The sequence below is a fragment of the Penaeus vannamei genome, chromosome 30, assembly GCF_042767895.1.
Source record: "Penaeus vannamei isolate JL-2024 chromosome 30, ASM4276789v1, whole genome shotgun sequence".
In the NCBI taxonomy this organism is placed as follows: Eukaryota; Metazoa; Arthropoda; class Malacostraca; order Decapoda; family Penaeidae; genus Penaeus; species Penaeus vannamei.
Genome location: NC_091578.1, coordinates 23,010,162 through 23,037,190, shown reverse-complemented (window position 1 = coordinate 23,037,190; position 27,029 = coordinate 23,010,162). Strand labels below are relative to the sequence as shown.

Genomic DNA, 27,029 nt, shown 5'->3' with positions numbered 1-27,029 from the left:
CATCCCTCTCCCTCTCCTCGTCTCCATTCCCATCTCCCCTGCCCATCCCTCTCCCTCTCCTCGTCTCCCTTTCTATCTCCCCTTTCCATCCCTCTCCTCCTCTCCCTTTCCATACCCCCTCTCCCTCGCTCTCCCTCTCCTTCCCCATCCCTTCCCCCTCCCCCTTTCCCTACATGTTATTCAGCACCCACCTCTCGTTCGCTCGTGAATTGCAGATCAACATTTGCAATCGCGGTCCCCGGTCTTGCAAATCCCCTGAGATCCCATTGTTCCCTGAGGAGGATGGAGTGGCCAGGTTGTCATGTCATTAGTCGGTGCCATGTCCGGGTGCCAAAGGGGAGGCTGCATGTCCTTGGCACTCTCTGTGCGGTTGCCATTGGGTTTCCTAATGCGGGTGAATTCGTTTTATTCTATATTTGTATTTTTCATTAATCCTCTTTTTTATATTCATCTATATTTTCTCTACACTCTTTTAATTATGATTCTCTACTTTTCCACTTTTTCTTATCATACTGCGTTCGTAATTTCCTGTACTCCTCTTGTTCATGTGTGTGTTTTTCCTTTTCTTTTTCATTTTTTTTCTTTTCATTTATACTCCCCTCGTTTTTTCTCTCCCATCAATATTTCTTTTCCTCTTTCCTCTCCAACTCCTGCTATTCCTTCTTCGACTCCTTTATTCTTTATTTATCTCTCTTTTTCACTCTTCCTCTTTCTTGCTCGCCCTCTCCTTTCCTCTTCCTCCTTTAACACGTTTTCTTTCTACACCTTTCTCCAAGAACAGTGAAGAGAAAAAAAGACGGCGAAGAAGAGAAGGAAGACGGAAGAATAAAACGAAGAATAATAATAAAAAAAGAAGATGAAAGAAGAAGACTAAGAATAAGAATAAGAAGAGGACGAACAACAACAAAAGGAAGATGAAAGAAGAAGACGAAAAAGAAGAAGATGAAAGAAGAGGACGGAAAAGGAAAAAAAAGAAAAGAAAGAAGGAATAGGACGAAAAAGAAGAAGAAGAAGAAGAAGGAGAACAAGAACAAGGAAAAACAAATTAGTCACCACCACGAACCGCAGAAATGCACATCCCTCACATCACGCAGAAATAAATCAGACGAGCACCTAAACCGCACACGAAGATGAATAGAAGGGAAAAAAACAAGAAAAAGGAGAAGAGAAGGGAAGAAAAACTTGAAGACGAAAAAAAAAACAAAAAAACTAGAAGACAAACAAAGAAGAAAATATAAGAATTACAAGACGAAAAAACAAGAAAAAACAATTTAAAGGAGAACCGAAAAAATACGACCTCCCTTCCCCCACATATAGATAAATCAGACAAACACCTAAACTGCAGACGAAGATGAATAAAAGAGAAACAAGAAAAGGAGAAGCAGAAGTGGAAGAAAAAGAAAGAAAAAAAGAAGAAACAGAAAAAAACAAAGAAAAAGAGGAAGAAGAGGAAACAGAAGAGAAAAAATAGGAACGAAGACGTAAAACGGAGAAAAATAGAGATAACTAGAAGACAAATTAAAAGAAAGAAGGAAAAGAATATATGAACTACAAGACAGAAAAAAATAATAAAACCCAAAAAACATTATCCCAAGAAAAAAAAAAAGAAACAAAAAACGAAAAAAAATACAACAAAAAGAAGAAGCAGAAATTGAAGAAAAATAAAAAAGGAGCAAAGAGAAAAAAAAGAAAAGAAGAGGAAGAGGAGGAAACAGAAGAAGAAAAAGAACTTGCAGACGAAAGAAAAGGTAAAAAAATTGAAGACGTATAAAACGAAGAAAAAGAAGAATATAAGAACCAGAAGACAAATAAAAAAATAAAAATAAAAACAAAAATAAAAAAATAAAACAACAATACTCAACAAGGAGACCCTACCCCCCCCCCAAAAAAAAAAAAAAAAAAACTCCCTTACCCCCCACATAAATAAATCAGGCAAAACACCTAAACCGGGCCTATTCCTTCGCCCTCGACTGAGCTGCACCTCGGACTTCGTGAGGTGGGACTCGACCCTGAGGAACACCTGACAAGACTTTAATGCCCATGCACTCGAGATTTATCGCATTCGCTAAATTCACTTAGGTGTTCTTGAAGGCTGATCGATCAAGTGGCGCCCGAAGGGATAGCGTTTGTTCTGGAGGACGGGTTGAAGGTTTGTTTCTCTCTCTATCTATTTATCTCTTTCTATATCTCTTTCTCTTTTTCTCTTTCTCTTTCTCTCTCTCTCTCTCTCTCTCTCTCTTCTCTCTCTCTCTCTCTCTCTCTCTCTCTCTCTCTCTCTCTCTCTCTCTCTCTCTTTCTCTCTCTCTCTCTCTGTTCTTGCTTTCTCCTTTCCTTTCCCTTTTCTCTTTTCTTGTTTTTCTTTCCTTTTCTTTTCTTTTTCTTCTTTGTTCTTTTTTCTTTTTGTCTTTTTACTTTGTTCTTTTCTTTTTTATTTTATCTTATTTTGTTTTCGTTTTCTCTTTTCATTTTTCTTTCATTTTTTTTTCGTTTTTTTTTCTCTTTTTTCCTTTTTCTATTTTCTTTTCTTTTCTTTTTGACTTTTCTTTTTTTAAGGGAAGGGGGGTTAAGGGGCATGCTTTTTGTGTAGGACTTCTTTAAAGGAGGGAAGGGGGGATTATTTTTCGTTTTGAGTTAATGTTTAGGGATTTTTAAATATTAGTCAGAAGGAAATACATTTTTTTTTTTTTTTTTCAAAATGCACATTTTTAAAAAATTCTCTATATGCAAGGCTTAGTAAAATATCTTTAATATCTGTAAAGTAAATGAAATAAAGAATGAAAGAAAAAAGTGAAAGAAAAATAATAATGAAAACACGCCATTACATTCACCGAAACAAGAACAGAACCATAAAACCTAAGCAATTTGTCTTGTCAATTCCAACCCAACATGACAACCTTCAATTGAATTCTCCACCTGATCATTAGAATAAAATCATTTTAATAAATGGGACAACTATATCACAGCTCACACTTATACGCCTGATATTACGAAAAAGCAATTAATTTCTTTTGTTCTTCCCTATAATTATTTCTCGGGCGCGGCCATTATGATGAAATAAATACACAACGCGGATTGTTTTATGATTTCCTTACACGAAACTTGGAGTGTAATTCTTGTCCTTGTATTGAGCAAGGAGGCTATAGGTACATTCTCTATTCCTTGGTCTTGAGGGGGGCGTTATCTTAGGGACGAAAGCATGTACAAAGTCAGGGTCCAAAGATGTTTATATTTTCTGATCTAACACGTCTTTTCTCTTTCTTCTTTCTTTTCTTATTTCTTTTTGTCTTTTTACTTTTTACTTCTTTTTTTTTTTAAATTCTATTCTAACTATGACGTTTATGCGTAGTTGCGATGCTGCAGCATTTTTCCCCAACGTCCTGTAGTCAGAAACCAAGAAATTCATTATCAGCATCACCATCTGACGACCTTTAATCTTCATTTGGTCTTCATATTCATAATTTTCTTTCCTCTTAGAGTGCGGGTGTCCAACGCATTTGCTCCGGCGGCCCGAATAGAATACGAGAACACCTTTTGTAGGCTTGATAACACCTAGTATAGGCAGGGGCGCCAGAAGGGGAGGGTGGGCGGTCGGGGCTCAGCGAAGGGTCTGCGAAGATGAAGAAAGCGTGGAGTCTCGGGGTCCCTTTCCTGCCAAGATGAACCTTTTGGAAAGTTGTTTTCAAGACGGATACATTTCTTTTCTTTAAGACTCCTTCAAGACTTTTGTTGGATTTTAAATTTGGGGACGAGTATAGAGGCCGTTGAAATTTCCATATGTCAGAAAATAGAAATCTGGTAAGTCAAGATTTAAAGAGAATGCAATTGTTACTTAAGAAATACGTCCCGCGCTTTGGAACGTATTTTTCAAGGTTTCAAAAGATGTGTGGAATCAACTTTACTTTGGTTGTAAAAAACACTTAATCAAATAAGTAAATAATAATTACCTGTCTCTGAGCAACCGGGCTAACTATGCGGTAAACGAGATGCTCAAACACATACACATACACACACACACACACACACACACACACACACACACACACACACACACATACACACACACACACACACACACACACACACACACACACAGATGCACAAACACATACACACACACACACACAAGCAAACAAACAAACACACGCCCCATATCCATGCACAATACAACTGCCCACTCCCCAAGCCAAACAAATTTTCCAACAGGAGATAAACCCCAACAAGTCACTTGCTTCTCGCCGACGAAAGATCATTTGCCGCTACAAATAATTCCAATAATTTCCTTCACAATCTCAACCTTCCATCGACGCGGAAACAAAACAATCCCTCTTCTCTTAATCTTCAAGAAAAAATAAAGAAAAAAGAACAAAAAAAGACACAAGGAAGGGAAATAAATAATAATCAAAATCAGCAACACCAAATCACACGTTCCGAATTAACTCTCGTATCTTCAAGAAGTCGAGGAGTTGAACAGCAACAGCCACCATCTTATCTCACTTCAACACCTAATTACACGGCGTAGAACCGCTCGTTATCCCGCGCTGAGTTATGTCCTGACCTCCTGTGGGTTCCTCCGCCCCGCCCCGGCCGTCGAGGGCGAGGGTTGCCAGACGGGAAGAGTGCAAGAAACTTTTTTTAGTGCATGGTTGGGATGTGTGCGTGTGTGTGAGGGGGCGGGGAGGGTGTGTGGGGGGGGAGGGGGTTGTATGTGTGTTTTTGTATGTGAGGGGGAATGTGTGTGTGAGTGGATGTATGTGTTTACTTATTAGTTCTGAGTGCGCGTGTGATTGTTTGTTTATGTGTTCATGTGTGTGCGTGTCTGTTACAAGCGTGAATTTAATAAATATTTGCTACAGACAGACGCATACATACACATGTGTATATCTATGCAATGATGTATGTGTTTTAAATGTGTATCTACCTTTTGCACGCTTTGATATATATCAATCTATTTTACTAACTTATTAAATGACTGAAGTGTCTACTGACATACATGTATATTTCACCTTATCAGGGCGCCTTTCTATGTTGTTATACATTTTTACATCTTTCCTCACATTCTTTGAAACCCAAAATATATAAAATGCCATTAAAGTATAGCGTAAACTCATTTAAACCCTCCACAGATCTGCCAAATAAACGCACAACAAGGACCGTTTTGGGCGTGGAATCGATCCACTCAGCTGTCAGGCAGACCGACAAACGCCCGTTCATTTCCCTTAAGACAAGCGCGCCTCGTCCTTACCTTGCACAGCCGCCTTGATCCACCTCATGCTCTTCAGACTGAGCCTGACAGGTTGAGCTGTCACGCGGAGGGACACGCCTTGACGCCTTGACCTCGACTCCTCCTCCTCCGCGTCCAGGAAGAAGATCCTTGTGTCTCCCTCGCGGATCCTCCCGGCGCAGGAGGTCGAGGTCGTAACTCCCTCGACCTCTAGGATGTCGTCATCGATCTCGGGTTCGTCGTCGTCCAGGGGATCCTCGAGCGCCGTTTCCTCGTCGTCCAGGGGCAGCTGGTCGACGTGCCGCGGCAGGAGGTAGTCCTGGTACGCGTCGGCGCCCTTGAGGATCTCCCTGACCTGGATCTCGACCGCGGGGTACGTCTCCTGACCTCGGGGGGCCTCGAGGTGGATGACCTTGGCCATGAGCACGACCTTTGACTCCTTCACGGCGTCCTCTATGTATCCTGGCCAGCATCCCTCCGCTGGCCAGCTCAAGAGGGCGGCCAGCATGACCCAAGCCGTGGCCCGTGGGAAGGTCATGGTCATGCTACGAACACGAAAAGATTGAAATTCCTACGCACTTCTGACACACTGCATGTCACACTTCCTTGACGATCGCAATCACTCTTACAACACCACACAGACCGCTGTTGTTGCCTGTGATTTCCTTGTCTTGCATATTTAATTTCAAAGTGATATTAACATCTCAAACTTTGCATGGACTTGCAATTCAATATGTATATTAGTTAAACACTTAATCGCACTGTTTCACAGAAAAAAACTATGTATATAAAACCGTTACCACTGATACCATATAAGGACTATGTTTTCACATCAGCTCATTTCGATGAGGATTATTTTCCAAGTGCATTAAAATCACCATCGTCTCCACTGAAAGAAAAAAATGTCATGTTAAACAGAGAAATGGAAAGTCTCGTTGATAAACACGCCTGTCACATACCCATCACAATTTACTCAAAGTATTTATAGCCATTAACAATGATCAGGATTGAAAGCTATACCAAACGCTAGTTAATTAAACAGGAAACTTTATCTTCACTTCAGTTATCATTTCCGTATCAGTCGTCCTCACTATAACCAATAAATTATCATTAGATTCAGTATTACCTTCAATAATCAACCTACAGCCAACGACCCCTGCCCCTTTTCGTGACTAAAATGTCACCCGCTAAATAATTGACAAATGGAGGATCTTAACGCACGTTTTGTCATCATGTCAAATCTTGCTAATGCATCCATCGCCTTAATATTCAATCAACTGAATCTGCCCTTCTTTATGCACCGAACCCCCAAACAATAATAATAATTATTATTATTATTATTATTATCATAAATAAATAAATATAAAATAATGATAAATGACAAAAAAATAAATAAATTGCTACAAAACATTAGTATATATAATTGGTCAGGACAGCAGAGACGTAACGATTAGCCGAGAGATTTCGAAGCGATCGCTAATTCCGCTCTGAACCGGAAATGGGCGCGGGCGGGGTTAGGGGGGGGCGTGTGGGCATAGCGGCTGCGTCTATGCCCAGGAAGGTCCGGGCACGCGAGTCCAGGGGATGACGGGCCGCCCGGACTACACAAGGCGAAGGCAGCACGAGGGGCGGGACCTGGACTCAGCACCTGCCCGCCTCCCACGCTGATCTTCGCGACGCCTTTCGCTCTGAGCCAATTTCTCTACTTTTCGTTGTTGTTGTTGCTTTTTCGTTGTTTTGTGTTTGTTTCTGTTTAATTCTCGTTCTTTCTTGTTCTTTGCTTCTGAATGCTTGGCTATGTCTGTCCTTTATCTTTCTTACACATTTTTGTCGCTCTTTCTTTGTTTCTGTTTTCCTTCCCTTTTCTCTTGCATCGATTTCCCCTTTCCTCCACATCCTTTTCGCCTCTCCATCATTTTTCTCTCTCCTTCCCTTTACCCCTCTTTCCTTCTCCTTTTCCCTTTCCTTCTCCCTCTCCTCCATCTCTCTTTCCCTCTTCCTCTCTTTCTAACCCCTCTTTTCTTCTTTTTCCCTTTCCATCTCCCCGTCAATCTCTCCTTCCCTTTTCCTCTCTTTCTTACCTCTCTTACCTTCTCCTTTTCCCTTTCCATCTCCCTCTCCTCCATCCCTCTCTCCCTCTTCCTCCCCTCCATATCTCCCTTTCCTTTCTCTCCTTTCCCTCCACTTCTCCTATTTCTTCCTCTCCCTCCCTCTCTACTTCCTCTTCCACCTACCCACCTATCATCCACTTTCCTCATCCTTCCCGAATTCCTATTCCACTTAACTATCAGTCTTTCATCCACCTGATGCCACCTGATTCCCCTCTCCCTCTTCCACCCACCCACTTATCCACTTTAATATCATTATCATTATCATCATCATGATAATAATGAAAATATTGATATTAAAGATGATAATAAAAATAACAATAACAATAATTACTAAGACAACAATGATAATGATAATGTTAATAATTACAGTAATAATAATAATGATAACTAAAAGCAGATGCAATAGAAATATTCACACGAAGAAATGCATTAAAATCACCTTTTTCTCAAGTACACTGGTGATTCCCGCGTTCCCGTGTTGTATCTTTTTAAAAAATCCTGATCACCACCAACATTTAATGGCATCTAAGTCGGGCAAAGACACACCCCTGGTAAAAATAAATAAACAAAAAATGAATAAATAAAAAAAATAATAAAAAGGTCATAAAAATCTGTTCTTACTGTGCTGTCTTGTTAACCAAAAAACTAACCAACGCTACCAAAGACAACCTCCTTGTCGAAAGTAATTATGATGATAACAATGATATAATAAAGTAAAATATATATCTATACACATGAAGCCAACAAAACGGCCGCCGGATCTAGGTTAAGTGTTCCCTTCCATCTTTTACATTAGTTACGGATCCCTCATTATTATTAATATTCTGCCAGCCTTTTCCTTCTCTCCAAAATGCATATTATTTTCGGAGAGTTGAAATTCCCAGCTGATCAAGTTGCCCGATTTTTTATTTGATTAATGTTGACTTTCGCAACTTGGTCGATATACGCGCGCCAAAGTACAGTTATCGTTGTTTGGGTGTGGTTGTATCTGAATTTGTACATTTACATATTTTGTGGGAAAAATGTACATATCCCCTATGTCCGATTCGTCACAGTTATGTAAATAGGTAGAGAAAGAATGAAAGAAGGGGGGGAGAGAGAGAGAGAGAGAGAGAGAGAGAGAGAGAGAGAGAGAGAGAGAGAGAGAGAGAGAGAGAGAGAGAGAGAGAGAGAGAGAGAGAGAGAGAGAGAGAGAGAGAGAGAGAAAGGGGGACGAAGGACAGACATAAAAAACAGAGGCCGAGCCAGCCCGAGACAAACAAACAACGAATTACAGAAAAAAAACAGACCAAAATCAAAAACAATCCCACTTCTTTTTAGGCCAACAAGAATGACAGTTCCTGTTTTGCGTGCGGGCAAGAATGAAAAGTGATAAGGCTTTTTTTTTATTAATCCTTCTCTATTATTTATTCCTACAAGCATTTGAAGCCTATGTTTTGCCAATTTCCGTTGAAAAACAGCATATCTAACGCGCAACCCTTGGCTTCTCCCCCAACTATCCCCACGCCCTTGTATTCTTGTAGGCCTACACGTCAAGATATACGAGAGATAGGAAAGCATGACAAAAGCCTGTGAGCCCCGACGATTGGTGGATAGTGTAATATCTGAGCAATAGATGGCGTTGTGTACGCGATGTATCGTCTGTTTGTTTACTATCATGAAACATTTACTCAAAACGGTAGGAAAGGATTGTTTGTTTTTTGTTTTGTTTGTTTTTGCATGTTTTATGTTTCCTGTTGTTTTAACTGTAGGCCGGTTTTCATTAATACTTTCATTGATGATGGCGAAATCAAATAAAGTTATGTTTTACATAAATGTGTATTATATATCCTTGATTTAATAACCCAACAAAGATGAATAAAAAACATAATGAATTTATTAATGCCGAATGAGTTTATTTAATGGAATTATTTATTTAATAAATTGTACAGTTTGTTGAATTTGTTCATATTCACTGTATTAATGCCGAAGATATTTTCTGCAATGAAATTGTATAGTATTTAGACAATGGAATAATTTTATGATATGCAAATATAAATGCACATGAGATGATTATCAATAAATGTTTTATTGTCATTTTCCAAAAAAAAAAAAAAAAAAAAAAAAAGATAGTGCAAAAGCTTATTTTAATGTATGTAAAATCTCCACCAAAAAGTTATTAAAGAACAGAATAATTATATAATTCCATATATATATATATATATATATATATATATATATATATATATATATATATATATATATATATATATATATATATATATATATATATATATATATATATATATATATATATATATATATATATATATATATATATATATATATATATAAAGTAATTCTTTGATAGATACGTTTCAAGTCTCTTATTAAAAAAAAGAAAAAAAAAACAGCACTTCAACTGAAACTAAACCTTTAAAACTAAAATTAAAAAATTAAAATCTATATAAAATTATTGCCCCCTCTATAAACGTTCTCTTTTCTTAGTTACATATCTGAACAATAGATTGCGCTATATGAAGATTTGGACCTCACATTTTTGCTATTCGGTGTGATACGTGCGTCCCTATCTTTCTTATATAGTCTCACGTCAGTCATATCAGGGCATGAAAACGCGCTGAGCCCGATGCCGAATTGCCATCGTAGCCATCTCGCTGGTGATGGCAGACAGCATTGCAGGTGAGGCGTAGGGCCCGTACTTTTAAAACCTTTCGCCAGGGCTGGCGAAAGGTTTCGCCGGGCGATCGGGAATTGCGTACCATTAAAAGTATGACAAGTGTTCGCCAGGACTGGCGAAGCAGAGTCGCGAGAGCTGTTCCAGTCGAGGGTTCAAGATATCAGCTGTATTCCTTCCCCCAACCCCCACACCGCACCGCCGAGATGACTCATTTAGATTTATGTTGTTATTTTGGTTGTAGGGATAATGTTCTTTTCACAAATGTTACCAAAAGTGTTTTGAAGTTGACATGTTTACTTTAGTTTATAGAAACGTGTTTATTGTGCAGATTGGACGATGTAGATACGTGGGAGTAAAGCGTCTGGTGTCTTGTGCGATTTTTGGAGGAATAATAAAATTTATTGAAAATGATGATTTTTTTGGCGGGCGTTGTCGGGACCTGCGGTCGATGGACGCAAAACAGGAACTTTGATCATCATGGCCTTAGCATCTTGTACAGCGCCCTCCCGAAAGAGAACGACAGACGACCTGGAAGAGAACGACAGACGAACCGAAAGAGACCGGCAGAATAACCGAAAGAGACCGACAGACGAACCGAAAGAGACCGACAGACGAACCGAAAGAGACCGACAGACGAACCGAAAGAGACCGTCAGACGAACCGAAAGAGACCGACAGACGAACCGAAAGAGACCGACAGACGAACCGAAAGAGACCGACAGAATAACCGAAAGAGACCGACAGACGAACCGAAAGAGACCGACAGACGAACCGAAAGAGACCGACAGACGAACCGAAAGAGACCGACAGACGAACCGAAAGAGACCGACAGACGAACCGAAAGAGACCGTCAGACGAACCGAAAGAGACCGACAGAATAACCGAAAGAGACCGACTGACGAACCGAAAGAGACCGACAGACGAACCGAAAGAGACCGACAGAATAACCGAAAGAGACCGACAGACGAACCGAAAGAGACCGACAGAATAACCGAAAGAGACCGACAGACGAACCGAAAGAGAACGACAGACGAACCGAAAGAGACCGACAGAATAACCGAAAGAGACCGACAGAATAACCGAAAGAGACCGACAAACGAACCGAAAGAGACCGACAGACGAACCGAAAGAGACCGACAGACGAACCGAAAGAGACCGACAGACGAACCGAAAGAGACCGACAGACGAACCGAAAGAGAACGACAGACGAACCGAAAGAGACCGACAGAATAACCGAAAGAGACCGACAAACGAACCGAAAGAGACCGACAGAATAACCGAAAGAGGCCGACAGACGAACCGAAAGAGACCGACAGAATAACCGAAAGAGACCGACAGACGAACCGAAAGAGAACGACAGACGAACCGAAAGAGACCGACAGAATAACCGAAAGAGACCGACAAACGAACCGAAAGAGACCGACAGACGAACCGAAAGAGACCGACAGAATAACCGAAAGAGACCGACTGACGAACTGAAAGAGACCGACAGACGAACCAAAAGAGACCGACAGACGAACCGAAAGAGACCGACAGACGAACCGAAAGAGACCGACAAACGAACCGAAAGAGACCGACAGACGAACCGAAAGAGACCGACAGACGAACCGAAAGAGACCGACAGACGAACCGAAAGAGACCGACAGACGAACCGAAAGAGACCGACAAACGAACCGAAAGAGACCGACAGACGAACCGAAAGAGACCGACAGACGAACCGAAGGAGACCGACAGAATAACCGAAAGAGACCGACAGACGAACCGAAAGAGACCGACAGACGAACCGAAAGAGACCGACAGAATAACCGAAAGAGACCGACAGAATAACCGAAAGAGACCGACAGAATAACCGAAAGAGACCGACAGACGAACCGAAAGAGGCCGACAGACGAACCGAAAGAGACCGACAGAATAACCGAAAGAGACCGACAAACGAACCGAAAGAGACCGACAGACGAACCGAAAGAGACCGACAAACGAACCGAAAGAGACCGACAGACGAACCGAAAGAGACCGACAGACGAACCGAAAGAGACCGACAGACGAACCGAAAGAGACCGACAAACGAACCGAAAGAGACCGACAGAATAACCGAAAGAGACCGACAGACGAACCGAAAGAGACCGACAGACGAACCGAAAGAGACCGACAGAATAACCGAAAGAGACCGACAGACGAACCGAAAGAGACCGACAGACGAACCGAAAGAGACCGACAGAATAACCGAAAGAGACCGACAAACGAACCGAAAGAGACCGACAAACGAACCGAAAGAGACCGACAGAATAACCGAAAGAGACCGACAGACGAACCGAAAGAGACCGACAGAATAACCGAAAGAGACCGACAGACGAACCGAAAGAGACCGACAGAATAACCGAAAGAGACCGACAGACGAACCGAAAGAGAACGACAAACGAACCGAAAGAGACCGACAGAATAACCGAAAGAGACCGACAGAATAACCGAAAGAGAACGACAAACGAACCGAAAGAGACCGACAGACGAACCGAAAGAGACCGACAGACGAACCGAAAGAGACCGACAGAATAACCGAAAGAGACCGACAGACGAACCGAAAGAGACCGACAGACGAACCGAAAGAGACCGACAGAATAACCGAAAGAGACCGACAGAATAACCGAAAGAGACCGACAGACGAACCGAAAGAGACCGACAGACGAACCGAAAGAGACCGACAGAATAACCGAAAGAGACCGACAGACGAACCGAAAGAGACCGACAGAATAACCGAAAGAGACCGACAAACGAACCGAAAGAGACCGACAAACGAACCGAAAGAGACCGACAGAATAACCGAAAGAGACCGACAGACGAACCGAAAGAGACCGACAGAATAACCGAAAGAGACCGACAGACGAACCGAAAGAGACCGACAGAATAACCGAAAGAGACCGACAGACGAACCGAAAGAGAACGACAAACGAACCGAAAGAGACCGACAGAATAACCGAAAGAGACCGACAGAATAACCGAAAGAGAACGACAAACGAACCGAAAGAGACCGACAGAATAACCGAAAGAGACCGACAGACGAACCGAAAGAGACCGACAGAATAACCGAAAGAGACCGACAGACGAACCGAAAGAGACCGACAGACGAACCGAAAGAGACCGACAGAATAACCGAAAGAGACCGACAGAATAACCGAAAGAGACCGACAGACGAACCGAAAGAGACCGACAGACGAACCGAAAGAGACCGACAGAATAACCGAAAGAGACCGACAGAATAACCGAAAGAGACCGACAGACGAACCGAAAGAGACCGACAGACGAACCGAAAGAGACCGACAGAATAACCGAAAGAGACCGACAGAATAACCGAAAGAGACCGACAGACGAACCGAAAGAGACCGACAGACGAACCGAAAGAGACCGACAGAATAACCGAAAGAGACCGACAGAATAACCGAAAGAGACCGACAGACGAACCGAAAGAGACCGACAGACGAACCGAAAGAGACCGACAGACGAACCGAAAGAGACCGACAGAATAACCGAAAGAGACCGACAGAATAACCGAAAGAGACCGACAAACGAACCGAAAGAGACCGACAGACGAACCGAAAGAGACCGACAGAATAACCGAAAGAGACCGACAGAATAACCGAAAGAGACCGACAGACGAACCGAAAGAGACCGACAGACGAACCGAAAGAGACCGACAGACGAACCGAAAGAGACCGACAGAATAACCGAAAGAGACCGACAGACGAACCGAAAGAGACCGACAAAATAACCGAAAGAGACCGACAGACGAATCGAAAGAGACCGACAGACGAACCGAAAGAGACCGACAAACGAACCGAAAGAGACCGACAGACGAACCGAAAGAGACCGACAGAATAACCGAAAGAGACCGACAAACGAACCGAAAGAGAACGACAGAATAACCGAAAGAGACCGACAGAATAACCGAAAGAGACCGACAGAATAACCGAAAGAGACCGACAAACGAACCGAAAGAGACCGACAAACGAACCGAAAGAGACCGACAGACGAACCGAAAGAGACCGACAGACGAACCGAAAGAGACCGACAGACGAACCGAAAGAGACCGACAGAATAACCGAAAGAGACCGACAGAATAACCGAAAGAGACCGACAGACGAACCGAAAGAGACCGACAGACGAACCGAAAGAGACCGACAGAATAACCGAAAGAGACCGACAGAATAACCGAAAGAGACCGACAGACGAACCGAAAGAGACCGACAGACGAACCGAAAGAGACCGACAGACGAACCGAAAGAGACCGACAGACGAACCGAAAGAGACCGACAGACGAACCGAAAGAGACCGACAGAATAACCGAAAGAGACCGACAGACGAACCGAAAGAGACCGACAGAATAACCGAAAGAGACCGACAGACGAAACGAAATAGACCGACAGACGAACCGAAAGAGACCGACAGACGAACCGAAAGAGACCGACAGAATAACCGAAAGAGACCGACAGACGAACCGAAAGAGACCGACAGAATAACCGAAAGAGACCGACAAACGAACCTAAAGAGACCGACAGACGAACCGAAAGAGACCGACAGAATAACCGAAAGAGACCGACAGACGAACCGAAAGAGACCGACAGACGAACCGAAAGAGACCGACAGAATAACCGAAAGAGACCGACAGAATAACCGAAAGAGACCGACAGAATAACCGAAAGAGACCGACAAACGAACCGAAAGAGAACGACAGAATAACCGAAAGAGGCCGACAGAATAACCGAAAGAGACCGACAGAATAACCGAAAGAGACCGACAGACGAACCGAAAGAGATCGACAGAATAACCGAAAGAGACCGACAGACGAACCGAAAGAGACCGACAGAATAACCGAAAGAGACCGACAGACGAACCGAAAGAGACCGACAGACGAACCGAAAGAGACCGACAGACGAACCGAAAGAGAACGAAAGACGAACCGAAAGAGACCGACAGAATAACCGAAAGAGACCTACAGACGAACCGAAAGAGACCGACAGAATAACCGAAAGAGACCGACAGACGAACCGAAAGAGACCGACAGACGAACCGAAAGAGACCGACAGACGAACCGAAAGAGACCGACAGACGAACCGAAAGAGACCGACAGACGAACCGAAAGAGACCGACAGACGAACCGAAAGAGACCGACAGACGAACCGAAAGAGACCGACAGACGAACCGAAAGAGACCGACAGACGAACCGAAAGAGACCGACAGACGAACCGAAAGAGACCGACAGACGAACCGAAAGAGAACGACAGACGAACCGAAAGAGACCGACAGACGAACCGAAAGAGACCGACAGACGAACCGAAAGAGAACGAAAGACAAACCGAAAGAGACCGACAGACGAACCGAAAGAGACCGACAAACGAACCGAAAGAGACCGACAGAATAACCGAAAGAGACCGACAAACGAACCGAAAGAGAACGACAGAATAACCGAAAGAGACCGACAGACGAACCGAAAGAGACCGACAGAATAACCGAAAGAGACCGACAGAATAACCGAAAGAGACCGACAGAATAACCGAAAGAGACCGACAGACGAACCGAAAGAGACCGACAAAATAACCGAAAGAGACCGACAGACGAACCGAAAGAGACCGACAGAATAACCGAAAGAGACCGACAGAATAACCGAAAGAGACCGACAGAATAACCGAAAGAGACCGACAGAATAACCGAAAGAGACCGACAGAATAACCGAAAGAGACCGACAGAATAACCGAAAGAGACCGACAGAATAACCGAAAGAGACCGACAGAATAACCGAAAGAGACCGACAGAATAACCGAAAGAGACCGACAGAATAACCGAAAGAGACCGATAGAATAACCGAAAGAGACCGACAGACGAACCGAAAGAGACCGACAGACGAACCGAAAGAGACCGACAGACGAACCGGAAGAGACCGACAGACGAACCGAAAGAGACCGACAGAATAACCCAAAGAGACCGACAGAATAACCCAAAGAGACCGACAGACGAACCGAAAGAGACCGACAGACGAACCGAAAGAGACCGACAAACGAACCGAAAGAGACCGACAGACGAACCGAAAGAGACCGACGGACGAACCGAAAGAGACCGACAGAATAACCGAAAGAGACCGACAGACGAACCGAAAGAGACCGACAGACGAACCGAAAGAGACCGACAAACGAACCGAAAGAGACCGACAGACGAACCGAAAGAGACCGACGGACGAACCGAAAGAGACCGACAGAATAACCGAAAGAGACCGACAGAATAACCGAAAGAGACCGACAGACGAACCGAAAGAGACCGACAGACGAACCGAAAGAGACCGACAGAATAACCGAAAGAGACCGACAGACGAACCGAAAGAGACCGACAGAATAACCGAAAGAGACCGACAAACGAACCGAAAGAGACCGACAGACGAACCGAAAGAGACCGACAGACGAACCGAAAGAGAACGACAGACGAACCGAAAGAGACCGACAGAATAACCGAAAGAGACCGACAGACGAACCGAAAGAGACCGACAGAATAACCGAAAGAGACCGACAGACGAACCGAAAGAGACCGACAAACGAACCGAAAGAGACCGACAGAATAACCGAAAGAGACCGACAGACGAACCGAAAGAGACCGACAGAATAACCGAAAGAGACCGACAGACGAACCGAAAGAGACCGACAGAATAACCGAAAGAGACCGACAGACGAACCGAAAGAGACCGACAGACGAACCGAAAGAGACCGACAGAATAACCGAAAGAGACCGACAGACGAACCGAAAGAGACCGACAAACGAACCGAAAGAGACCGACAGAATAACCGAAAGAGACCGACAGGCGAACCGAAAGAGACCGACAGAATAACCGAAAGAGACCGACAGACGAACCGAAAGAGACCGACAGAATAACCGAAAGAGACCGACAGACGAACCGAAAGAGACCGACAGAATAACCGAAAGAGACCGACAGACGAACCGAAAGAGACCGACAGACGAACCGAAAGAGACAGACAGACGAACCGAAAGAGACCGACAGAATAACCGAAAGAGACCGACAGACGAACCGAAAGAGACCGACAGAATAACCGAAAGAGACCGACAAACGAACCGAAAGAGACCGACAGACGAACCGAAAGAGACCGACAGACGAACCGAAAGAGACCGACAGAATAACCGAAAGAGACCGACAGACGAACCGAAAGAGACCGACAGACGAACCGAAAGAGACCGACAGAATAACCGAAAGAGACCGACAGACGAACCGAAAGAGACCGACAAACGAACCGAAAGAGACCGACAGAATAACCGAAAGAGACCGACAGACGAACCGAAAGAGACCGACAGAATAACCGAAAGAGACCGACAGACGAACCGAAAGAGACCGACAGAATAACCGAAAGAGACCGACAAACGAACCGAAAGAGACCGACAGACGAACCGAAAGAGACCGACAGACGAACCGAAAGAGACCGACAGACGAACCGAAAGAGACCGACAAACGAACCGAAAGAGACCGACAGACGAACCGAAAGAGACCGACAGACGAACCGAAAGAGACCGACAGAATAACCGAAAGAGACCGACAAACGAACCGAAAGAGACCGACAGAATAACCGAAAGAGACCGACAGACGAACCGAAAGAGACCGACAGAATAACCGAAAGAGACCGACAGACGAACCGAAAGAGACCGACAGAATAACCGAAAGAGACCGACAGACGAACCGAAAGAGACCGACAGACGAACCGAAAGAGACCGACAGACGAACCGAAAGAGACCGACAGAATAACCGAAAGAGACCGACAGACGAACCGAAAGAGACCGACAAACGAACCGAAAGAGACCGACAGAATAACCGAAAGAGACCGACAGACGAACCGAAAGAGACCGACAAACGAACCGAAAGAGACCGACAGAATAACCGAAAGAGACCGACAGACGAACCGAAAGAGACCGACAGAATAACCGAAAGAGACCGACAGACGAACCGAAAGAGACCGACAGACGAACCGAAAGAGACCGACAAACGAACCGAAAGAGACCGACAAACGAACTGAAAGAGACCGACAGACGAACCGAAAGAGACCGACAAACGAACCGAAAGAGACCGACAGACGAACCGAAAGAGACCGACAGACGAACCGAAAGAGACCGACAGACGAACCGAAAGAGACCGACAAACGAACCGAAAGAGACCGACAGACGAACCGAAAGAGACCGACAAACGAACCGAAAGAGACCGACAAACGAACCGAAAGAGACCGACAGACGAACCGAAAGAGACCGACAGAATAACCGAAAGAGACCGACAGAATAACCGAAAGAGACCGACAGAATAACCGAAAGAGACCGACAGACGAACCGAAAGAGACCGACAGAATAACCGAAAGAGACCGACAGACGAACCGAAAGAGACCGACAGACGAACCGAAAGAGACCGACAGACGAACCGAAAGAGACCGACAGAATAACCGAAAGAGACCGACAGAATAACCGAAAGAGACCGACAGACGAACCGAAAGAGACCGACAAACGAACCGAAAGAGACCGACAGACGAACCGAAAGAGACCGACAGACGAACCGAAAGAGACCGACAGAACCGAAAGAGACCGACAGACGAACCGAAAGAAAACGACAGAATAACCGAAAGAGACCGACAGACGAACCGAAAGAGACCGACAGACGAACCGAAAGAGACCGACAGAATAACCGAAAGAGACCGACAGACGAACCGAAAGAGACCGACAGAATAACCGAAAAAGACCGACAAACGAACCGAAAGAGACCGACAGAATAACCGAAAGAGACCGACAGACGAACCGAAAGAGACCGACAGAATAACCGAAAGAGACCGACAAACGAACCGAAAGAGACCGACAGACGAACCGAAAGAGACCGACAGAATAACCGAAAGAGACCGACAGAATAACCGAAAGAGACCGACAAACGAACCGAAAGAGACCGACAGAATAACCGAAAGAGACCGACAGACGAACCGAAAGAGACCGACAGACGAACCGAAAGAGACCGACAGAATAACCGAAAGAGACCGACAGACGAACCGAAAGAGACCGACAGACGAACCGAAAGAGAACGACAGACGAACCGAAAGAGACCGACAGACGAAACGAAAGAGACCGACTGACGAACCGAAAGAGACCGACAGACGAACCGAAAGAGACCGACAGAATAACCGAAAGAGACCGACAGACGAACCGGAAGAGACCGACAGACGAACCGAAAGAGACCGACAGACGAACCGAAAGAGACCGACAGACGAACCGAAAGAGACCGACAGAATAACCGAAAGAGACCGACAAAATAACCGAAAGAGTCCGACAGAATAACCGAAAGAGACCGACAGACGAACCGAAAGAGACCGACAGGCGAACCGAAAGAGAACGAGAGAATAACCGAAAGAGACCGATAGACGAACCGAAAGAGACCGACAGAATAACCGAAAGAGACCGACAAACGAACCGAAAGAGACCGACAGAATAACCGAAAGAGACCGACAGAATAACCGAAAGAGACCGACGGAATAACCGAAAGAGACCGACAGAATAACCGAAAGAGACCGACAGACGAACCGAAAGAGACCGACAGACGAACCGAAAGAGATCGACAGACGAACCGAAAGAGAACGAGAGAATAACCGAAAGAGGACGATAGACGAACCGAAAGAGACCGACAGAATAACCGAAAGAGACCGACAAAATAACCGAAAGAGACCGACAGGCGAACCGAAAGAGAACGAGAGAATAACCGAAAGAGACCGATAGACGAACCGAAAGAGACCGACAGAATAACCGAAAGAGACCGACAGACGAACCGAAAGAGACCGACAGAATAACCGAAAGAGACCGACAAACGAACCGAAAGAGACCGACAGAATAACCGAAAGAGACCGACAGACGAACCGAAAGAGACCGACAGGCGAACCGAAAGAGAACGAGAGAATAACCGAAAGAGACCGACAGACGAACCGAAAGAGACCGACAGACGAACCGAAAGAGACCGACAGACGAACCGAAAGAGACCGACAGACGAACCGAAAGAGAACGAGAGAATAACCGAAAGAGACCGACAGAATAACCGAAAGAGACCGACAGACGAACCGAAAGAGACCGACAGAATAACCGAAAGAGACCGACAAACGAACCGAAAGAGACCGACAGACGAACCGAAAGAGACCGACAGACGAACCGAAAGAGAACGACAGACGAACCGAAAGAGACCGACAGAATAACCGAAAGAGACCGACAGACGAACCGAAAGAGACCGACAGAATAACCGAAAGAGACCGACAGACGAACCGAAAGAGACCGACAAACGAACCGAAAGAGACCGACAGAATAACCGAAAGAGACCGACAGACGAACCGAAAGAGACCGACAGAATAACCGAAAGAGACCGACAGACGAACCGAAAGAGACCGACAGAATAACCGAAAGAGACCGACAAACGAACCGAAAGAGACCGACAGACGAACCGAAAGAGACCGACAGAATAACCGAAAGAGACCGACAGACGAACCGAAAGAGACCGACAAACGAACCGAAAGAGACCGACAGAATAACCGAAAGAGACCGACAGACGAACCGAAAGAGACCGACAGAATAACCGAAAGAGACCGACAGACGAACCGAAAGAGACCGACAGAATAACCGAAAGAGACCGACAGACGAACCGAAAGAGACCGACAGACGAACCGAAAGAGACAGACAGACGAACCGAAAGAGACCGACAGAATAACCGAAAGAGACCGACAGACGAACCGAAAGAGACCGACTGAATAACCGAAAGAGACCGACAAACGAACCGAAAGAGACCGACAGACGAACCGAAAGAGACCGACAGACGAACCGAAAGAGAACGACAGACGAACCGAAAGAGACCGACAGAATAACCGAAAGAGACCGACAGACGAACCGAAAGAGACCGACAGAATAACCGAAAGAGACCGACAGACGAACCGAAAGAGACCGACAAACGAACCGAAAGAGACCGACAGAATAACCGAAAGAGACCGACAGACGAACCGAAAGAGACCGACAGAATAACCGAAAGAGACCGACAGACGAACCGAAAGAGACCGACAGAATAACCGAAAGAGACCGACAAACGAACCGAAAGAGACCGACAGACGAACCGAAAGAGACCGACAGACGAACCGAAAGAGACCGACAGACGAACCGAAAGAGACCGACAAACGAACCGAAAGAGACCGACAGACGAACCGAAAGAGACCGACAGAATAACCGAAAGAGACCGACAGACGAACTGAAAGAGACCGACAAACGAACCGAAAGAGACCGACAGAATAACCGAAAGAGACCGACAGACGAACCGAAAGAGACCGACAGAATAACCGAAAGAGACCGACAGACGAACCGAAAGAGACCGACAGAATAACCGAAAGAGACCGACAGACGAACCGAAAGAGACCGACAGACGAACCGAAAGAGACCGACAGACGAACCGAAAGAGACCGACAGAATAACCGAAAGAGACCGACAGACGAACCGAAAGAGACCGACAAACGAACCGAAAGAGACCGACAGAATAACCGAAAGAGACCGACAGACGAACCGAAAGAGACCGACAAACGAACCGAAAGAGACCGACAGAATAACCGAAAGAGACCGACAGACGAACCGAAAGAGACCGACAGAATAACCGAAAGAGACCGACAGACGAACCGAAAGAGACCGACAGACGAACCGAAAGAGACCGACAAACGAACCGAAAGAGACCGACAAACGAACCGAAAGAGACCGACAGACGAACCGAAAGAGACCGACAAACGAACCGAAAGAGACCGACAGACGAACCGAAAGAGACCGACAGACGAACCGAAAGAGACCGACAGACGAACCGAAAGAGACCGACAAACGAACCGAAAGAGACCGACAGACGAACCGAAAGAGACCGACAAACGAACCGAAAGAGACCGACAAACGAACCGAAAGAGACCGACAGACGAACCGAAAGAGACCGACAGAATAACCGAAAGAGACCGACAGAATAACCGAAAGAGACCGACAGAATAACCGAAAGAGACCGACAGACGAACCGAAAGAGACCGACAGAATAACCGAAAGAGACCGACAGACGAACCGAAAGAGACCGACAGACGAACCGAAAGAGACCGACAGACGAACCGAAAGAGACCGACAGAATAACCGAAAGAGACCGACAGAATAACCGAAAGAGACCGACAGACGAACCGAAAGAGACCGACAAACGAACCGAAAGAGACCGACAGAATAACCGAAAGAGACCGACAGACGAACCGAAAGAGACCGACAGAACCGAAAGAGACCGACAGACGAACCGAAAGAAAACGACAGAATAACCGAAAGAGACCGACAGACGAACCGAAAGAGACCGACAGACGAACCGAAAGAGACCGACAGAATAACCGAAAGAGACCGACAGACGAACCGAAAGAGACCGACAGAATAACCGAAAAAGACCGACAAACGAACCGAAAGAGACCGACAGAATAACCGAAAGAGACCGACAGACGAACCGAAAGAGACCGACAGAATAACCGAAAGAGACCGACAAACGAACCGAAAGAGACCGACAGACGAACCGAAAGAGACCGACAGAATAACCGAAAGAGACCGACAGAATAACCGAAAGAGACCGACAAACGAACCGAAAGAGACCGACAGAATAACCGAAAGAGACCGACAGACGAACCGAAAGAGACCGACAGACGAACCGAAAGAGACCGACAGAATAACCGAAAGAGACCGACAGACGAACCGAAAGAGACCGACAGACGAACCGAAAGAGAACGACAGACGAACCGAAAGAGACCGACAGACGAAACGAAAGAGACCGACTGACGAACCGAAAGAGACCGACAGACGAACCGAAAGAGACCGACAGAATAACCGAAAGAGACCGACAGACGAACCGGAAGAGACCGACAGACGAACCGAAAGAGACCGACAGACGAACCGAAAGAGACCGACAGACGAACCGAAAGAGACCGACAGAATAACCGAAAGAGACCGACAAAATAACCGAAAGAGTCCGACAGAATAACCGAAAGAGACCGACAGACGAACCGAAAGAGACCGACAGGCGAACCGAAAGAGAACGAGAGAATAACCGAAAGAGACCGATAGACGAACCGAAAGAGACCGACAGAATAACCGAAAGAGACCGACAAACGAACCGAAAGAGACCGACAGAATAACCGAAAGAGACCGACAGAATAACCGAAAGAGACCGACGGAATAACCGAAAGAGACCGACAGAATAACCGAAAGAGACCGACAGACGAACCGAAAGAGACCGACAGACGAACCGAAAGAGACCGACAGACGAACCGAAAGAGAACGAGAGAATAACCGAAAGAGACCGATAGACGAACCGAAAGAGACCGACAGAATAACCGAAAGAGACCGACAAAATAACCGAAAGAGACCGACAGGCGAACCGAAAGAGAACGAGAGAATAACCGAAAGAGACCGATAGACGAACCGAAAGAGACCGACAGAATAACCGAAAGAGACCGACAGACGAACCGAAAGAGACCGACAGAATAACCGAAAGAGACCGACAAAATAACCGAAAGAGACCGACAGAATAACCGAAAGAGACCGACAGACGAACCGAAAGAGACCGACAGGCGAACCGAAAGAGAACGAGAGAATAACCGAAAGAGACCGACAGACGAACCGAAAGAGACCGACAGACGAACCGAAAGAGACCGACAGACGAACCGAAAGAGACCGACAGACGAACCGAAAGAGAACGAGAGAATAACCGAAAGAGACCGACAGAATAACCGAAAGAGACCGACAAACGAACCGAAAGAGACCGACAGAATAACCGAAAGAGACCGACAGAATAACCGAAAGAGACCGATAGAATAACCGAAAGAGACCGACAGAATAACCGAAAGAGACCGACAGACGAACCGAAAGAGACCGACAGACGAACCGAAAGAGAACGAGAGAATAACCGAAAGAGACCGATAGACGAACCGAAAGAGACCGACAGACGAACCGAAAGAGACCGACAGAATAACCGAAAGAGACCGACAGGCGAACCGAAAGAGAACGAGAGAATAACCGAAAGAGACCGATAGACGAACCGAAAGAGACCGACAGAATAACCGAAAGAGACCGACAAAATAACCGAAAGAGACCGACAGGCGAACCGAAAGAGAACGAGAGAATAACCGAAAGAGACCGACAGACGAACCGAAAGAGACCGACAGAATAACCGAAAGAGACCGACAGACGAACCGAAAGAGACCGACAGAATAACCGAAAGAGACCGACAGAATAACCGAAAGAGACCGACAGAATAACCGAAAGAGACCGACAAACGAACCGAAAGAGAACGACAGACGAACCGAAAGAGACCGACAGAATAACCGAAAGAGACCGACAGACGAACCGAAAGAGACCGACAGACGAACCGAAAGAGACCGACAGAATAACCGAAAGAGACCGACAGACGAACCGAAAGAGAACGACAGACGAACCGAAAGAGACCGACAGACGAACCGAAAGAGACCGACAGAATAACCGAAAGAGACCGACAGAATAACCGAAAGAGACCGACAGAATAACCGAAAGAGACCGACAGACGAACCGGAAGAGACCGACAGACGAACCGAAAGAGACCGACAGAATAACCGAAAGAGACCGACAGAATAACCGAAAGAGACCGACAGGCGAACCGAAAGAGAACGACAGACGAACCGAAAGAGACCGACAGAATAACCGAAAGAGACCGACAGAATAACCGAAAGAGACCGACAGAATAACCGAAAGAGACCGACAGACGAACCGGAAGAGACCGACAGACGAACCGAAAGAGACCGACAGAATAACCGAAAGAGACCGACAAAATAACCGAAAGAGACCGACAGGCGAACCGAAAGAGAACGAGAGAATAACCGAAAGAGACCGATAGACGAACCGAAAGAGACCGACAGAATAACCGAAAGAGACCGACAAACGAACCGAAAGAGACCGACAGAATAACCGAAAGAGACCGACAGACGAACCGAAAGAGACCGACAGAATAACCGAAAGAGACCGACAGACGAACCGAAAGAGACCGACAGAATAACCGAAAGAGACCGACAGAATAACCGAAAGAGACCGACAGACGAACCGAAAGAGACCGAAAGACGAACCGAAAGAGACCGACAGACGAACCGAAAGAGACCGACAGACTATCCGACACCGAACCACAGAAAACGAGCGCCAGCGAAGCCCCGCCCCCTCGATGTCACGCGCACTTGACTCCGCCCTCGCGAGTTCTGGCGCGCGGCGGCCGGCATGAGAAAAATGTCTTTTTTCTGATACGATTAACAACCGGCCATTATCCCGTGAGGCTTCGGTGTTATAATTCTTTGTTCAAGCCGCTGGCATTTCGTCCCCTGGCTGCAAGAACGATAATTGATGTGTTTAAGAATGTAATGCATTGTTTTATTATAGCTGAAGTTGATGGGTGGCGCCGTTGGAAGTTCTGTGTACTCTTTCATGGTCTGTTTCATCGTATTTATTATTCTTTCACGCATGTGTGATTTATCAGTTCGCTGATTAATGTTTGTTCTACAATATTATTCAGTTTATAGTTATTTTTAAGATCTAATATTAATTCTTTGTGGACAGAAACGTTTATTCCCTCTTGTAATCTATGTATTCATAAAACTAAGAAAAAAATCTAGCCATTTTGAACCACAAATAAGAAACAAAACATAATGAAATAGCATTTCGAATCCCCAAGACCTCCAGTTAAGATATCACACCTTTTTTGTTTTGTTTTACTCAGAATATCGTGCTTTCATAACTTCGCTTAAAGTGTTACTTCCCTTCACAGTATCACACTTGTCTCCAGTGTCACGCCGTCACGACACGCTCCTTACACACGGTCACGCTCATGAGTATGAAGAAGCATTTTTTTCCGCTTGTCATGCTGTGTACTAGAGTGTTTTCAGTGTTTACACACAAAAAAAAAGACTTAACGATCTATATTTTCACTAGATTTATTTATTTATATAAATATTCTTCTATGTATTTATTTTTATTACTCATTCATTTATATGTATATTTATTTATTATCAATCTTCTTATTTATGCATTCATCACTTTTTTTATCATTTGCTTATTCATTCATTATTTTTTTAATTTTAAGCCGAGGATTGTCCTGATCTCTAATTACAACGTGTACATATGTAAATGAACTAGCCTATTGCACCACATACCGAAATACAGTAGGCCGTGTATATCTATGTGTATAAAAAAATGCGCTATGCAAATTCACAGCAAGGCCGAGCGTGTTTAAGGAAGAAAATCATTATCAAATATCTATCTTCAGTTGCCTTGATCTCACGGCGTCTATGTGTCATGTATCAGTCAAGAACTTTATCGTTGTGTGTCATTTATAACCTGCTTTTAGAACATATTACAAAAAAGGGAAATACCTAAACATATTCACTGCCATGTCCGTCGCTATCATATCGTCTATAGAAATAAGACGAAAGATTTATAGGAATATAGATTAAGATATATATAGACTAGAAATAGGATAAAATCATCCTTCCCTACACAGTGACTTAGCATTATTATCCACCGAATATTAGCAGGAGAACGAAGAGATTCTCAGCCAATTAAGTACATCGTCCACCCTCTACGCTATAACGAACCCTTGGTACTTCGCCGTTGCTCCCTTGGTATGTAAGCTATTCATGTTTTCCACCATTTTTTTTTTTCTCTCTTTCTTTCTTTCTTTCTCCTTCTGCTTCTTGTCTTTGACGCCGCCAGCATCTCCATTAAGATCCCGCTTGACCTTTTGCTTCAGGAGAAGACGCGAGGGACAAATACTATTCGCTAAGACGCAGGAGCTGTCGGCATCTTCGGATCGATCTGAAAACACACGGTCGCCCAAAACCCTTTTCGATCGTCTTGGCCGCGCCCTAAGCTGCCTTAATGCTATTGGTGTCTTCCTCTTGTCGATCTCTCTTTCGTTTTTATCT

General features: G+C 45.1%; 1 protein-coding gene across 1 annotated transcript; it reads right to left on the bottom strand.

Annotated features, from left to right (window-relative positions):
- Nucleotides 1-216: 216 nt before the first annotated feature.
- LOC113808032 (uncharacterized) lies at nucleotides 217-6,105 on the bottom strand. The gene is made up of 4 exons (XM_070143367.1): nucleotides 5,243-6,105; nucleotides 3,329-3,549; nucleotides 3,093-3,181; nucleotides 217-385 (listed from the first exon to the last, which is right to left on the bottom strand). The coding sequence occupies exons 1-4, from the start codon at nucleotides 5,763-5,765 to the stop codon at nucleotides 217-219; spliced, it is 1,002 nt and encodes a 333-aa protein (XP_069999468.1). The 5' UTR covers nucleotides 5,766-6,105.
- Nucleotides 6,106-27,029: the final 20,924 nt, after the last annotated feature.

What these genes read in the sequence shown, in the direction of transcription:
- LOC113808032 (XM_070143367.1), bottom strand. Translation starts at nt 5,765, where the DNA reads ATGACCATGACCTTCCCACGGGCCACGGCTTGGGTCATGCTGGCCGCC. An exon ending in AACTACGCATAAACGTCATA is followed by an intron (nt 3,182 to 3,328) that starts GTTAGAATAGAA and finishes TTCGTCCCTAAG; the next exon opens with ATAACGCCCCCCTCAAGACC. An exon ending in AATTACACTCCAAGTTTCGT is followed by an intron (nt 386 to 3,092) that starts GTAAGGAAATCA and finishes CACCCGCATTAG; the next exon opens with GAAACCCAATGGCAACCGCA.